This window comes from Crocodylus porosus, unplaced genomic scaffold, assembly GCF_001723895.1.
Source record: "Crocodylus porosus isolate Cpor-Errol unplaced genomic scaffold, CroPor_comp1, whole genome shotgun sequence".
NCBI lineage: Eukaryota > Metazoa > Chordata > Crocodylia > Crocodylidae > Crocodylus > Crocodylus porosus.
Genome location: NW_017728925.1, coordinates 13,159,693 through 13,175,152, shown reverse-complemented (window position 1 = coordinate 13,175,152; position 15,460 = coordinate 13,159,693). Strand labels below are relative to the sequence as shown.

The window sequence follows — 15,460 nt, the reverse complement described above, 5'->3', positions numbered from 1 at the left end:
AGTCAGTGATGACTCCAGGATCCTTTTCTGCCTCTGCTCTGACGAGAAGGGAGTTCCCCAGCCTGTAGGTATCATTCTAAAATACATCAGCTTAGGTAAGCCATGATAATGATGGACTGTGACGTTTAGGTAATTGGGGTCTTGGTATTACACCATACTTTCAAATACAGTGTGCGTCTTCACTTGTTTTCCTTTCCGTTTCCTGTCAGTAGGCACCTGAGCCAGGCTCTGATATTTTGGGCTTCCTTAAGCAATAAGATTTATGATCTTAAGCACAGGATGGAAGGGGTCGCCTTTTTTAATATACTGAATATGAATTTTTCCTCTAACTGTGACCCATTTTATGAGCACATTATTGTTATGCTCTTCTTGCAGTATTTATATTTTGGTTTACTTAACATGTAAGGGGAATATATTAAAATAATGAAAAATAAAATATATTTTAAAAGATAGTATGGATTATACTAGATGGATACTAGATATTCCTAGTATAATACATTTTGAATTGTCCCTGTTTTTCTTGTTTTCAGTCATTTTAAAGGGATTCTCACGGATATTCTTTGGAAGGCTAATGACACTTTGCTGTATCTTGCTGAGGTAAGAAAGCATCTTTTGCAGACTTTCTGCTATGGTGGCTCTCCAATTTTTGTTTTTTACTTATTGCTTTGGATATAAACAGTAATTTTCCCTTCTGTAGCAGTTCATCCAATGATAGAATAATAATACTTATGCCACTGAAGTTAAACTGTTAATATCATAGAATCATAGAAAATGAGGGTTGGAAGGGACCTCAGGAGGTCACATCTAGTCCAACCCCCTGCTCAAAGCAGGACTACTCACTACTAGATCATTCCAGCCAGGGCTTTGTGGTGGAGTTTTAAAAACCTCCAAAGATAGAGATTCCACCATCTCTCTAGGTAACCCATTCCAGTGCTTTCCCACCCTGCTAGTGAGAAAGTTTTCCCTAATATCTAACCTAAACCTCCCTTGCTGCAACTTGAGCCCCATTGCTCCTTGTTTTGTCATCAGCTACCACTGAGAACAGTCCAGCTCCATCCTCTTTGGAACCCCCCTGCAGGTAATTGAAGGCTGCTGTTAAATCCCCCTCAGTCTTCTCTTCTGCAAACTAAATCAGCCCAGTTCCCTCAGCCTCTCCTCAGAAAGCATGTGCCCCAGCCCCCAAAGCATTTTTGTTGCCCTCCGCTGGACATCCTTTCTGTAGTGGGGGGCTCACAACTAGACACGGTACTCCAGATGTGGCCTCACCAGTGCAGAATTGAGAGGAATAATTACTTCCCTCAAACTGCTGGCAATGCTCCTACTAAAAACATACTGAGCTGCATTAGCCTTCCTATCCCAGTAAGGCAGCATAGCAGGAAAGGATGAACACACACATCTCTACTATAGTAATGGAAAAGAAAAGACTCCAGGGTACGTAACTTGAATGAAATTAGTTATAGCAGGTTCTGGAAGCAGCATCAGAGTCTGAAACACTGTAAGAGAAAAAATTAGTTATAATAGGATCTGAAAGCAGTGTCAGAGTCTGAGATGGTGTAAGTGAAAATGTCTTGCTTCTAGCTTCTAGTTGCTGTCCTCTTTATTATAAATACGCTGCAATTACTTTAACGTTCAGGATCACACTTCATAGGCCAGTGAGTTCAGGGACAGCAATCTCAATAGCAAGGTGTTGCTACTAGTTGTAACACAAAGATTCTCCTCTAATACCTTGTAATTTTACTACACACAATATTTTCCTCTCAGTGGCAGCTACAGGCTCAACATAAAATCTCTGATAAGGGCCAGGGAGAAGGGGAAGAAGGTGGCACAGAAAGAAGAAAAAACTCTGAAGTTCCTCTCTACTAATATGTTCAGGGAAGGGAATCTTTGATTGGATGTTTGGGGGTTATTTTTTTACTTTCCAAAGGAGTTCTACCGAAAAGATAAGCATCAAATTACCAGGCCTGACTATCTGCAAGAAACATTTGAGCAGTGTGCAGAAGTGCTGGGGCAGAAGCTCCTATCTTATCAAGCCCAGACTGATGACTACTACAATTCCTGCCTCAGAGGTAAATTCCTAGAGCAAATACTTTATGTTCCTTTTATTTAGTAGGAAATGACAATTGGAACATTCAGAGGTCTAGAGTCACCTTATTTCAGTCTTAGTCCAGTGATAATGGAAAAAGGAATCAGAATGGCCCTCATACACTGTTAAGGTCTCGTTATACCACTGCATTGTTGTATCTTGCTTTCAAACTGTGCAACTCATGAGAACTTGCTTCTGCTTTCATTTCAGTCAGTGCAAAACTCTAAATTGATTTCAATCAGACCAGAACTGAGTACCATAATGACCTGTAATTTGGATGATATCAGATGCTAAAATGTCATCTGCAGAAGCAATTAGGTGGCAGACCTGTACAGATGTTTGGGAACTGTATGTTTCTTAAAGCACTGAGGTCTGGACTAGGAAGCAGAAAGGGTGTGAAAAAGATTGTGTGAACAAAGCATCCAGTCATTTTGACACTTATACTGTGTATACTTTTGATGATTTCTGGTTCTTTGACATGAACCTGTGCATGCCTCCCTTTCCAAAAGAGTTCCGAGATCAGCTGAAGTTGTTTGAAGAACAGCTTCCTCACGTTTCCCATCTGGCTATTGACAGCCTTTTAGAGGAACATGAAGAGCAGCTCAGACGCTCCATGGATCAGATTCGGCACCTCTACAGAAAACAAACAGAGGCATGGGACAATGCAAAGGTATGGTTTATGGGCATCTTGGAATTCTTTATCCATAAATATGCCACACATAGCAAAAAGCATTTTTGTATCGTTCTTTAACCAGCTTAACCTGCACTGAGCAATTTCCACAGCAACATGTGGTAGAAAATCTAGTATGTGCTTGGCTGAGGAAGACTTTTGTACAAGCTGATGACAGGGATGGTCAAGCATTGGAACAGGCTTCCTGGAGAAGTAGAGGTTGGACAGACACTTGGCCGGGCTGTTTCAGTCAGGGCTGAACCTGCCTTGAGCAGGGGGCTGGGTTAGATGACCTTGTGAAGTCCCTTCCAGCCCTACTTTCCTAGATTCTAAGCTCCCAGAAAGTTAATGATTTTAATTAAATGTTTATGCCTATCTTGTGGCTCATGTTCAGCACACATGGCTTGTATTCGTTATCCCAGAACCCGTGAGCAATCTGACTTTTCATTTGTCAAAGCAAAGAAGGGAGCAAAAAGGTGAGCACTTACAGTTACTTTTGACAGGAAAGGGAAAGACTTGAATTTTCCTCCTTTGAATCGAAGGCTGCTATCTGCAGTGGGCTTTGTGCCAAATCCTGCAAAATGGGACAGATCCTTTAGGGAGTAAATGAACACCTTACATGAAAAGATTGATAGCACATGGTTTATGCCAATATTAGGGAATCAACATTTGAGATTAAAGCCATTCAAAAAAGAGAGCTAACGCCACTGACAGGTAAGTGGTAAAAACATGGCTGCTTGGTCATCCTGGTCATCTCTAGCTTGGTCATCTCTGGTGCTTGTGTTGTAAATAGGATCAGGGAATATCTTCCTCTGTAGTTCCTTATAGGATAGGCCTGTACTGCACTGCAAGGTTTCTTTGCAGCTAGTTAACAGAGATAATCTTCACTCTTTTTACTGGCTTCAGTTTAAAACAGTTGTGTTATTTGTCTCGTTCTCTGTGACCCAGTTGGGTGTTCTTGACCAAATTGCTATCTTGTTTGATTGAAGATTGTGAACAAGAATAAATTGCGTCCAGCTCTTGGGCACCCAGACAACTTGTCCCGGTTGAAGACTTTATGTGAAGATGAGGAAAAAAGACACAAGGACCAAGTTGATGGGATTCATGTCAATACCCAGAAACTGCAAGTATGAGTGACACACTAAAATGTGGCTTGTTAGAACCCAACGGATTTCTCACTGACGACTAAAATTGGGGGCCTGGATGTTTTTTAAAAATTAAAGTGAACTGAAAACGCTCTTTTTGGTTTTAGCAGTCCTATCACAGAAAATAGCTTTTGACTCATAATTCTGTACTATGACCCCTAGACCTTACACCTTTTTTAAGTGTGAATAAATAGAGGTTTGCCATACAATTAACACATCCATTGTTCTCAGGGAATATTATTCCCAGTGCAAACTGAGAGAAGGAATGGGCCAGCTTTTCTCTGTTTCCTTTATGATAACAGCTTTAACTGACGTGCTCAAATTGGCCGTTGTAGTCACTGTATATGTGAGTGGAATACTGGTGACACCCCTTGGTTAGCTTTTTAAATTGCAGCTGGTGGGTGTGTGTTTTTCTCTGTGGATATCTCCACTAGCATAAATAATTGAAGCTTTGCCCTGTAGTATAAAACATGAAATTGCATCCTAATTTAAAAATACTCTGAAGGAAGGTGTTCCTCTAAAGTCCTGAAAGAGCATTAAAAACAAAAGGCTTTCACTGAAGGTTCAATGGAGTCACGCTCCAGATTCTTATTTATTGTTACCCTTTTGACTCGAGCAGCTAGCTATTTCAGGGCCTGGTATTTTATTCCAGTTATGAAGAGAAGTTGGTAGTTAAACCAGGTATTTTTTAAGACAGTCCTTTTTTTTTATAAGAGTAAACAAAGTCATGAATGATCCTTGCATTCCCACAGGCCTGCGCTACAGCGTGTGCCCAGAAATTTGTTTCTGCACTAGCTTCCCTCACAGAGAGGATGCTTCTGGAATTTGATGAGTGTATCACTGTTGATGAGGTACAGGAAGCAAGTAAGTCACTTGATGGGTACACCTGCCACATGCCATTGCCAGCAAAAAGACAGCAAGGTGTGTGTCGTCCAGAGTCTCAAATGCTACAAGGGCTGGTGCAGCCTCTTGCATAAATCCAGAGCAATCGCTAGCTGCTCTAAGTACACCAATCTCCTAGTACTCTGTGTAGCCCCAGGTAGCCATAACTATCCCTCTAGCACATCCCCTACTCTGGGACTTAACTGGGGACAAGAATTGTCCCCTGTGCATGTGTAGCATTTCAGTTCTAGCAGATCACATGGCAGTTCAGGCCAATACTAACACAATTTTAGGCCTGACTGAAGAGATATCTGTGTGCTCTGTTAGGAAAGAAGACCTTTAAAATCTGACATCCTTCAAACAAAAGGAATTGGCATGTTCTTGCAATGCTTCTCCTGAAAAATATAACCTCCAGCTGCATCTAGTTACTTTGAAGCAATGATATGAGGCTGATGTTTTCTTCGCTCTGTCACAGGACCTGAAACCCCAAAAGAGAAGATTTCCACTTTAATCCGTCGTAAACAAGCAGGACTTCCCTTAGAAATCCATGAATCTAAGCTGTTGGCTGAACGTAAAAGCAGGTAACATTAGAATATACTGAACTCTTCTACACTTCCAGGCTCAAGCACCATCCTCAGAATTTTCTGCTGTGCTGAGGCAGGAGAGCAGTCTTTGGAGAATTGTTTGGTGAAGCCAAAGAGCTGGTGCAAAGTTATTACTACTAATGGTAGATTCCAGCAGTCGGTGTTGGAAATTATCCTAGTCTGCCAGACATGCTTGCCCATTCTGAGACAAAAACTACCTGGTTTTGATTATATGATCAAGTATTACATAATAGATGTGCACATAACGAAACATAGAGACATTTTTATTTCAGTGTAAAGTAATTGAACTCTTTCCTCCTTGGATGAGACTACAAACGAACATTAATTTATATGGATCCTGCTGTGAAGATTTTATTAGTTGATTCTAAATTCTGTCTCTCAGTATCACTAACACTAAAACAGTGTGCTTTCTTTTGCCTTACCCACTTCTGCAAGAAAAGTAAAAGGAAAATTATGCTTGTGTTTTTAAGGACCTGGCCAGAAATACCAGCAACAGTGCTCACAGATGCTCCAGATTATGTTCTTTGCAGAGAAACTGCCTCTGTGACAACAGCCAAAACCACAGTGGGTCACCTGTCAGCAGCAGAAGCAAGAGATGCCGCTTATATGGTTGGTGTTAAGTGGAAATGCAGTTCCTGGGGGCTACCTCTTAATGGAAGAGTGTTTATCTGCACAGAAAGTCAGTGCTCACTGCAAGTCTTTGGATAGAACAAGGACAAAGCAGAAATCCCCTTTCCTTTCCATTTCCCTAGGACAGTGACAAAAATGGAAGGCGCTGGAGTGATTTCTGCTCCGTCATTGAGGCAAAAGTCATCCATCCATCCAAAGTCCTGAGTCATTTCAAATTTTTCTTTCCAGATTTTTCAGGTTTATGTCTCTTCACTTGGGCCAGTAAGAGAATGAACACATTTTAATTTCAGTTTTTTCTGTCATCTGATTGACAATGGGCCTAACTCAGCACCTAGGATAAGGTGCTTTGTTACAGTCTCCTGGAAACCCATGGTGCTGGTCCAGTTCTCTAAGTGGCCCTGCCCCAAGTGAACTGAGTTTATTTCAACTAGATTCAGCATTCATTTTGTAGGGCAGGTGGCATCTTTAGAGTTTATCTAGTTCAGAGGCATGACTTTTCGTAGGCAACAACCCACTTTGTCAGATATTATTATAACATGTGATGAAGTAGGTTATTACCTATGAAAGCTCATGTCTTTCTGAACAAGTTGGTCTCTACCACACCCAGAGGACATAAAAATAATGGTGCAATGAGAGTGTATCCCTAATCTCAACAATTGTACTTCCTGAAATGCCCTGAGGGAGTTGTGGGACAAAGCAAACGCAATACCAGGTCACAGTGAGCCCTGCTGCTCACTATAACCCAGTACTCCAGCCCAGCTGATGGCCTTCCCATGCCTCAGCATCCTGAAAAGCATGGGGTACTGAGCCCTAGGCATGGCTGTACTGCATGGCTGGCAACCAAGGCCTGCCACGCAGCTGGAATTGAGCTCCATGGCAGGGCTGCCCTGCTGCATGGTCAATTTAAGGTGTGATGGAAAGCAGCAACAAAAATGTTCCAAGTATTTTGTAGAGCAATTTTGTGGCTGGTTTCTTGCTTTTGTTCCATTAAATCACTGAAGTGGGCAAGTTATGGTACAATTAACAGCTTAATTGCATCCTAAGTGTAATATCTGCTGGGGCTCTTAGGTGCTACCCTGCTCTACTCTCTGCTGACTTCATACTGACATGGTCTACTGCCTCTTGTGTTCATTTTGTGTGTAATTGTAGGCTATATATTACAGCAGATGGCAGCAAGACCATAAATTGTGAGGCAACTGCTGAAGCATTAGGTATCCTCTAGATATACAGAGTTCTGTATCACTCTGTATATCTAGAGGATACTTAGGCAGCTTGGTAGGATTTGATTTTTATCAGTAAATGTCGACTTCGCCTCACAGACTGACAAAAAATATGTCCATCATTAATAATCAAAATTTATAGAAAGGGGATGTGTTGGACTGCAACTCCCAGAAACCCCAGGGGACGGGGAACAAAGGAAACAAATTTCATGCAATCCTGAAAATTTAAATAGATAAAAATCAAAATAAATGCTTAAAAATAAACATTGATATTATCGGTCAACATTATTTTTTTTTTTAAATTGAATTCTGCCAAGCCTACTAATATGTTAGTATTTGCCTTACAACCTGCCTGTTGGGCATGGAGTCTGTTCATGAGAGAGAGATTAGTATTAATCAAAGTTAGATGTACATATGATGCAGTAAATATATATTATAAAATATGCTTTGTTATATACTTGCACATTCAGGAAATCATTTTTCTTCTTTGGAACCAGACGTCCATAGTCAGTAGATCTGGAGATTTTTGTGAAAGCAGAAGGTTTTGTCTGGGTGAGGGACCTTTCAGCAGCTTCATCACATAAATTTGAGCTTGCTTTTATGCCACAGTAGGTTCTAAGGCAGTCAGATCTGAAGAGAACCCCTCCCCTAGTCTTTTAGGAGCTTGCTGAGCTGGGATGGAGAGCTTTCATTTTTAACCCAACTGATACTCAGAAGTAAAATTTACATCTTGATGATGCTGTTTCAGTGCCTATTAAAACAAAAAGAAATGGGAGAAAGGCAATGAATAATTCATTGTCTACAGAGCTGCATTGTCAAGCATAGAAAATAAATGGCCTGCACACAATCATCTGCCATGGTGGAGCAGGACACGGGACTGGGGATTGAAAGGAATGGCACATAAAGGGAATCATATTTGATCTCAACTACTTGTTTCTTTTTTGTTATTTTTACAGAAATACAAGCAGAGGCTCGACAAGGAGTTTGCCTGTATCAAGGAAGAAAGTACAGCCCAACTGATGAAGGCCCAGCACTGGGAAGACTGGTGGAAACAATCTATTCAGAAGATAAAGCAGCTCTATGTATGAAAGCAGAATATCTTCCTATGTATAGATAATTGTTAATAATGTATCAGTGTCTGTTCTACAAATAAAACTTTATACCTCATTAGAGCTAAAGGAGTGATCATACTTAAATTTCTTGGAAAACTTGCTGAATGTCTGTGTGTAGGCCAGAGGGAGAAATTAATATTTGCTGCTTACTTAGTCTCAAGTTCTATTTTGCTAAATATTGTTCTTTAGTCTCTTTATAATAGCCATTAACTGATAAAGATTGAGAAGAATTTCCCTCCTCAGGCAGCTTATTCCATGACTGTCTTTTGTTGGATTCCTTGTATCTGACTTAGAAGCATCTACTACCAGCCATTGTCAGAGACAGCATTGCATTAGACCAAGAGTGTCAGTGGATTGTGATGTTGGTCTGCAGGCCAGGTGAGTAGTGTGGGGCAAGTCCGTGGGCTGGCTCAGGCCCACATACTGCGCCCCCTCCCTTCAATCTGGCATGGGGGCTGGTCCAGCTCCATGTGGTACATGCTGCGTGCTGCACATATCCTGGACTAGCCCTGTCTGTTGCATGCAGCATACACACCAGATTTGTGATCCAACCCATGGGGCTAGTCTGGCATGTGCTGCATGTAGCATACTGATCCAGTCTCAGACCCTCAGATATCACTAAGGGCCAGATTGTACAGGGCCAGATGCAGCCTTTGGACCATATCTTTGATACACTTGCGTCAGATGAACTAAATGTTTTGTATTCAGGCTAGTAATTCCTATTTGGCTAGTTTATTTGATTTTGAAGCCAGGTTTCCAGCTCTGTAACTACAATCACCTCTAGCACCACAGATGTACATTTGCTACTCTCTAGACTGGTAGCTGATTTCATTGAGAGTATTGATGTTTCTGTTAACAGTTCAGTCACTTAATTCTGATGTTCCCAGAGAATTATTGGATGTGTTCTGTCCTCCATTCTTTCATCCACTCTGAAAACGCCTAAAACATTCCCTAAACCTTGAACCACATTTGCCCTTTCAGCACTTTCTTTTCTCTCTTTCTCTTCAATGAATTTAAGAATATTGAATAATACTGGACTTAAAGGATCAAAAGTAAGAGTGTGTGCCCTTCTGGCTGTTTTCTTAAAAACAGATTTATTTCCTGATCATGAATTCAGTTCTCATTGGAGGATTGTTAAAGATTCTTCCCATCGTTCAATCCCTGAGCTTTGGTAGATTATCCCAAGGACATCATTAACCTATTGACATACTAATTGCTTGAAGTTTGAGAAGTGGGGGTTGAACTGGGGAGAAAAGAGGGTTAATGTTGAGCTGGTTCTTTACTGAAAATGCTATTGATGCTTTTGCTTTATTCTACTCCAAGAGGAAAAGACTAGACGATTCTCAGCTGGTATAAGTGACCGGCAGATCTCTTTTGAAATCAATGGAGCTACATTTGTTTCTACAGTTAAGAATCTGGTCTGATAAGAAGACTCCTGAGATTCAGTTGTTTCTTAATGATTTCCATGTCAGGTGGGCTCAGCTTGCCACTTTTAAAGCTCAGTTTGGTCTCCTTGAGTCACAATGGACTCTTTCCTTGTGTATCATCAATAAAATACATCCTGCAGGTCTCTGTTACCCCAGAGCACTGTCACTTGGCCAAGATATGTGCCTTCATTAACAATGGTGTATATTATTTTTTCCTAATTCTGAAAGCTCTGTTTTTATAGCTTTCTTTCATGCTCACAATATAAATACTAGGGAATTTTAGTGACTGTTAGTATAAAGTAAACATGAGTTTTCATCAATGCTTTATATTATGTTCCTTGGGTTTTATGGCTAGGATCCTTTGGGATTTTCCACTCCTAGATCCAAGACTTAGGAGGTTGCCATTGTTAGATACAGCACTTACAGAACTGACGTAGTTGCTATCATTGGCAAATGCTGTTGATTCTCCTATCCTCAGGAGACACTTTTTACATTACACAGAGTATCAAGAGTTTGTTCATATATGTTCAAGTTAACAGATGGCTTCTGAGCTATAGGCCAAAGCTGGTCTAAATGCAACATTTCTGTTTTTAAGGAATGTCAAAGATTCCAATATTTGTTTTCATGCTGACTAGGAAGAAAAACAAAGATCTTTTCCTCTGAAAACATCTTTTCCATATTTTTCTAGAAGACAGAATTTATTACATTAATATTTGCTGCTTAGTCTCATGATCTATCCTGCTAATTATTGAAAAATAAGTTTGGGAAAAATACCATTGAGGAATTTTGAAATTACTTGTTAGGATTTTGACATTTCATTTCAAATTTGATTTTACTTTTATTTCATTGTCTTACTTCATGTCATGAATTGCTAATAGCAGGAATGTCCAGGAGTAGAAATGAAATTTAAAAGTTGTTAAAATGGTGCAAAACTTTTTTTTTGTTTTGAATGAAATATTTGTCTCTGGAATTTTCATAGTCAGTCTGTACAAGGTGTATTTCCCAAGCACTTCCATAATATTTAACTTTTTGGTATCCAGTCTTCAGTAGCATTTTTTTCTGGCTTAATACTTAAACAAGTTTTGGTTTGATCTGGATGGAGTTATTTTTGCTAATGTTCCTTGCTAACAATAGTATGCAATAAATTGATTCCTTGGGACAGTTTTTTCAAGAATTAGGATTGCTTGGGTAATAAAATCTGTCTTGGTGAGAGGTTTAGCACAAGAACTAGTATGGTTCAGGTGGGTCTTTTGTGTTGCTTAAGATTTGTGTTGGCCTTCTGTGTAGGAACCGCTTCCTGTTTCCTTCATGAGAGAGAAATTAAGCTTTTGTACAGTGGCTTGTACAGCCATTCTTAGGCTCAGACTAAAAGCAGCCAGGTCCAGAAATGTTTGTTTGTAGGAGTCGCAGGTGTCCCTTCGAAGGTGTTTTTGATTGCGACTGTAATGACGTCCCTGGGGCTGGCCAGGCACAGCTGGAAGGCAGACTTCTAATTAGGAGGCATCCATGCATGGTTCCCTCACTCGTTCAGGTGGATCCTTGATGCATCTCCCTGCAACAGATTTCTTCTTCCCTGATGTATCCCATCTCACTTGTTTCTCCTTGTCAGGTGGAAGACGGATGGGTTAAAAGTATCATAGAAATGTAAGTACAAACATAAAACTCAGGTCAACAACACTGCTGATTTTTTTTCTTTTTTGGTGAACCTGGACACGGATAAGATTAACACATTCTTTTCCTGACTTTTGTTTGATCCCCAGTTTGTGCAGTATCACTTTCAGTTTGGCTCTGTGTACAGTAGCATGTAAAAATCAGGGACTATGAGCTAAATTTTTGACTGGTGTAAATGGGTGGGGCTCCAGTGACTTCCATACTGTTTCATCAGTTTATTCTAGTAGGGAATTTACCCCCCTGCTTTTTTATTTCATTTGCATGGAGCACTCTGGAAATGTTAAACACTAGACAGATGCAATGAAGGAAGTAAATCTGAATCACTGCCCTAATAAAAGCCCTGGCGAGTGTACTGCACATGGAACAAGAACTCCATATAGTGTCGAATCTGTGCCAGAACAGAGTTAACTCGGTGTGTTACAAACGATGATGAGAAGCTCTGAATAACCAGAAGCCAAACAGGGGAGCCGAGATGATAAAATCCATGCTTCTGACTCGTGTTTATGATGGAATAATGTTTCCTCATTACACTGCCAAAGCCTAAATATGCTATTACATCTACCAACCATGCCATGGCACACTGGAAGATTTTAAGTGTAGGTCATACAATGGTTTATCTAGGATGGTTTAAACAGAAATAATCTTGCCTTGCAGGGAGGTTGAACTAGATGACTTCTTGAGATCCCTTGTAGCCCCATTTTTCTGTGATTCCAGTTATTTCCCTGTAGGCAGGAGAGCAGAAAGTTTAACTACTTTACATGCATATCTTCCTTAGCTTTTTATATTCATGTAACCTACTATTAATTGGTACTTTCTGGACTGGATGGTGCTAACTGACCAGTAAAATAGCTTCCCTCTCTATCAAACCCCTTAACATGTTTTACATAATGCTGTTTATTAGTGTTCTGGTTTTCTGTGCTTGCATTAGAAGTTTCTGGGATGTTTTCTTCGGACCTTAGCATAAAGATACTGGTTTCACTTTTCTTCATAGCTGTGAATGGGAGGAATTTACCGTGGCAAAAGTTTGGGAGCTGGAGCATAAAAAATCTAGAGCATTGGGCACTGTAATGAGGGAGGCTTGAGAAAGTGGTGGTCTGTAAACTTCACTGCCTCAGGACTAGCTCCCAGAAGCATCGTGCTTCATTCATGACACTTAGGTGTGGTTTCCCTGTGCTCTTAACCTGGGGCTGAGGCATGCATAATCGTTACATCAGACCTCTCCCTTCCTCTTTATACACCCCAACTTCTGTGTACTGGGGGATGAGCTATTGTTCTGGCCCACCCTATCCACTTGCTCTTTGTGTGGGGAAGAGCATACTGAATGCACAGACCCTGCCTTTCCCCCTGCCTAGCATGCCTGGAACCACAATCCAAGCAGGTCTAACAGGTGGGCAGTATACCCCTTTCTAGCTGCTTAGGACCCGCCACAATCTAGCCCTAAAGGAATCTAAAAACTACATACATGCATTCAAGCCCTGTCGCTTTCCCTACGCTTCATCAGTTCCTGTGATTGGTTTCTGCAAATCTTTGCAATCCCACCTCTGCCCTCACCTTGCAGTAACATAATGTTACTAAAAATTTGGATATCAGGCCCTGGATGAATACAGCACTTCCTTCTCCAAGGCTCTCAGCAGCGGCATTTACCAGCATGGCATTAAATTGTGGAACATTTTCAGAACTGTTGCTCCAGAGCTGAGACATCCTGTGCCGAGATTGATCTTGAACTCCCTGTTTCACTTTGTCTTGTAACTCTGAACAAACCTTGGCTGCAGAGCAGCAGTATTTAGTGCACAGCTAAGCAGGGAGCCACTGGAAGCAGGAGAGGTGGATCAGAGCACAGCAGAACAGGGCTAATAGCAAATCCTTTTCATACCCAGTTCTGGGCCTGCAGAATATTTAGATAAGAGCCCAGAATCGCCAGACTTGAATCTTTAAAGATGCCGAGCAGCAGAATGCTTTTTTTTTTCTTTCATGGGAATGGGGGACATTTATTGGAGAAAAGTATATTTTAAACAGCTGGTAGATAGATCACAATAAAATGGTGTGCAATGACAACAAAGCTGCTTCGAAATGCTCTTTGCTCCCCAGCTCTTTGCATTAAGTTAAGAGATGGAGGGGAATACCTGTGAATTCATTGTCTCATTTTCCACTTTCTCTTTGGGTAGTGCAGGATGGATCCCTAGCACATTCTTTAGTACTTTGTACAGGTGATATCAAAGTGGTGTTTCAGCAAGAGCTGGTTGCTGAAGGCAGCATACTAGACTGCCAAGCAGGAGAATAGTGCCTGGGACTGTGCAATATATCACCCCCTCCATCTATTAAGGAGTGGCTTTGCCAGTCACTAAAATAAAGGTCTGGCATTCAGGAATACTATCAAGAGACTGATCATCATTACCTGTGCCCAGTCACATGATAGAGGTTTGTTTCACTGCCTAGTGGTTGCTACTATTGTCCCTAAGTGGAGAATCACCTTGTTGCTGACTATTTTGCTGGGACAAAAGGAATGCACAATGTAAGGTGAAAGGCTAATTTATCAGGACTCTAACAGTGGCTAGAGGCCCCTGAACTAGGGAGGCATTGTGATATAATGTGTACGATAGTTCTCACATATTCCATATTGCAAGGCATGTTACCAGTTTGCCTTCCTCTCATCCCTGGGAAGATCTTGGAGAAAATCATCAAAGAGCCCATTCTTGACAAACTGGCTGAAGGCAACTTCTTGAGGGATAGCCAGCATGGGTTTGTTGCAGGTAGGTCTTGCCTGATCAATCTCATTTCCTTCTACGACCAGGTGACCTATCACCTGGACAAGGGAGAAAAGATGGATGTCGTATATCTTGACTTTAAAAAAGCTTTTGATCTGGTATCCTATGATCATCTTATAGAAAAACTGGCCAGTTGTGGCCCCGGCTACATCACAGTCCACTGGCTGGGGAATTGGCTTTGAGGTCAGACCTGGAGAGCGGTAGCTGACGGAAGTCAATCGTTATGGTGCGCCGTGACCAGTGGGGTCCCCCAAGGCTCTGTACTCAGACCTATCCTTTTCAACATCTTCATTAACGATGTGGACATTGGTGTCAGAAGCAGGCTGGCCAAGTTCGCTGATGACACCAAACTTTGGGGTAAAGCATCCACACCCAAGGACAGGATGGTGATCCAGGCCAACCTTGACAGGCTTTAAAATGGGCAGACGAAAACCTGATGTCCTTCAACACCGAAAAATGCAAGGTACTCCAACTTGGGAAGAAAAATCCACAGCATGCTTATAGGCTTGGCAGTGCTATGCTTGCTAGCACCACGGCTGAAAGAGACTTGGGGGTCACGATTGACCACAAGCATCCATAGAGGCTTCGCTAATAAATCCCAGGATGTCATCCTCCCATTGTACTCAGCCTTGGTGAGGCTGCAGCTGGAGTACTGCATCCAATTCTGGGCTCCACAATTTAAAAGGGATGTGGAGAAGCTTGAGAGAGTGCAGAGGAAAGCCACGTGCAGGATCAGAGGGCAGGAGAACAGGCCCTACGATGAGAGGCTGAGAGCTACAGGGCTCTTCAGCCTGGAAAAGCCCAGGCTCAGGGGGGACCTGGTGGCTGCCTATAAGTATATAAGGAGTGTACATCAGGATCTGGGAACACTTGTTCACCAGAGCGCCCCAAGGGATGACAAGGTCAAATCGTCACAAAGCCCATTTCAGGCTGGACATAAAGAAGAACTTCTTTACAGTCCGAGCCCCCAAGACCTTGAACAGACTGCCGCTGGAGGTGGTGCAAGCACCTACTCTGGATTCCTTTAAGAGTCATTTGGATGTTTATCTTGCTGGGATCCCGTGCCCCCAGCTGACTTCCTGCCCCTGGGGCAGGGGGCTGGACTCGATCTTCCAAGGTCCCTTCCAGCCCTAATGTCTATGATATCTGTGAAATCACATGCATGTATGCTAAGTTCTGTTACAGGCAATTATTGTGCTGGAAACTGGCCAATATACTCAGCATCTCATCTGATATCATTTAGTCAAGTG

General features: G+C 41.7%; 1 protein-coding gene across 3 annotated transcripts in view; it reads left to right on the top strand.

Moving 5' to 3' along the window:
* CCDC180 (coiled-coil domain containing 180) overlaps positions 1 to 14,173 on the top strand; it is a 42,074-nt gene extending 27,901 nt beyond the window's left edge. The window contains exons 31-40 of one of the 3 annotated variants that reach the window (XR_002102192.1): positions 531 to 597; positions 1,925 to 2,066; positions 2,593 to 2,753; positions 3,743 to 3,880; positions 4,651 to 4,762; positions 5,256 to 5,361; positions 5,856 to 5,994; positions 8,192 to 8,317; positions 11,384 to 13,863; positions 14,070 to 14,173. Coding sequence is in view for 2 of the 3 variants with exons in the window: in XM_019540865.1 (XP_019396410.1) it covers positions 531 to 597; positions 1,925 to 2,066; positions 2,593 to 2,753; positions 3,743 to 3,880; positions 4,651 to 4,762; positions 5,256 to 5,361; positions 5,856 to 5,994; positions 8,192 to 8,317; positions 11,384 to 11,422 (1,030 nt within the window). In the remaining variant the exon portion in view is untranslated. Of the gene's footprint in view, positions 1 to 530; positions 598 to 1,924; positions 2,067 to 2,592; positions 2,754 to 3,742; positions 3,881 to 4,650; positions 4,763 to 5,255; positions 5,362 to 5,855; positions 5,995 to 8,191; positions 8,408 to 11,383 lie in introns of those variants that run through there. The other 2 variants (XM_019540865.1, XM_019540866.1) reach the window with 2 other exon arrangements.
* The last annotated feature ends 1,287 nt before the right edge of the window (positions 14,174 to 15,460 follow it).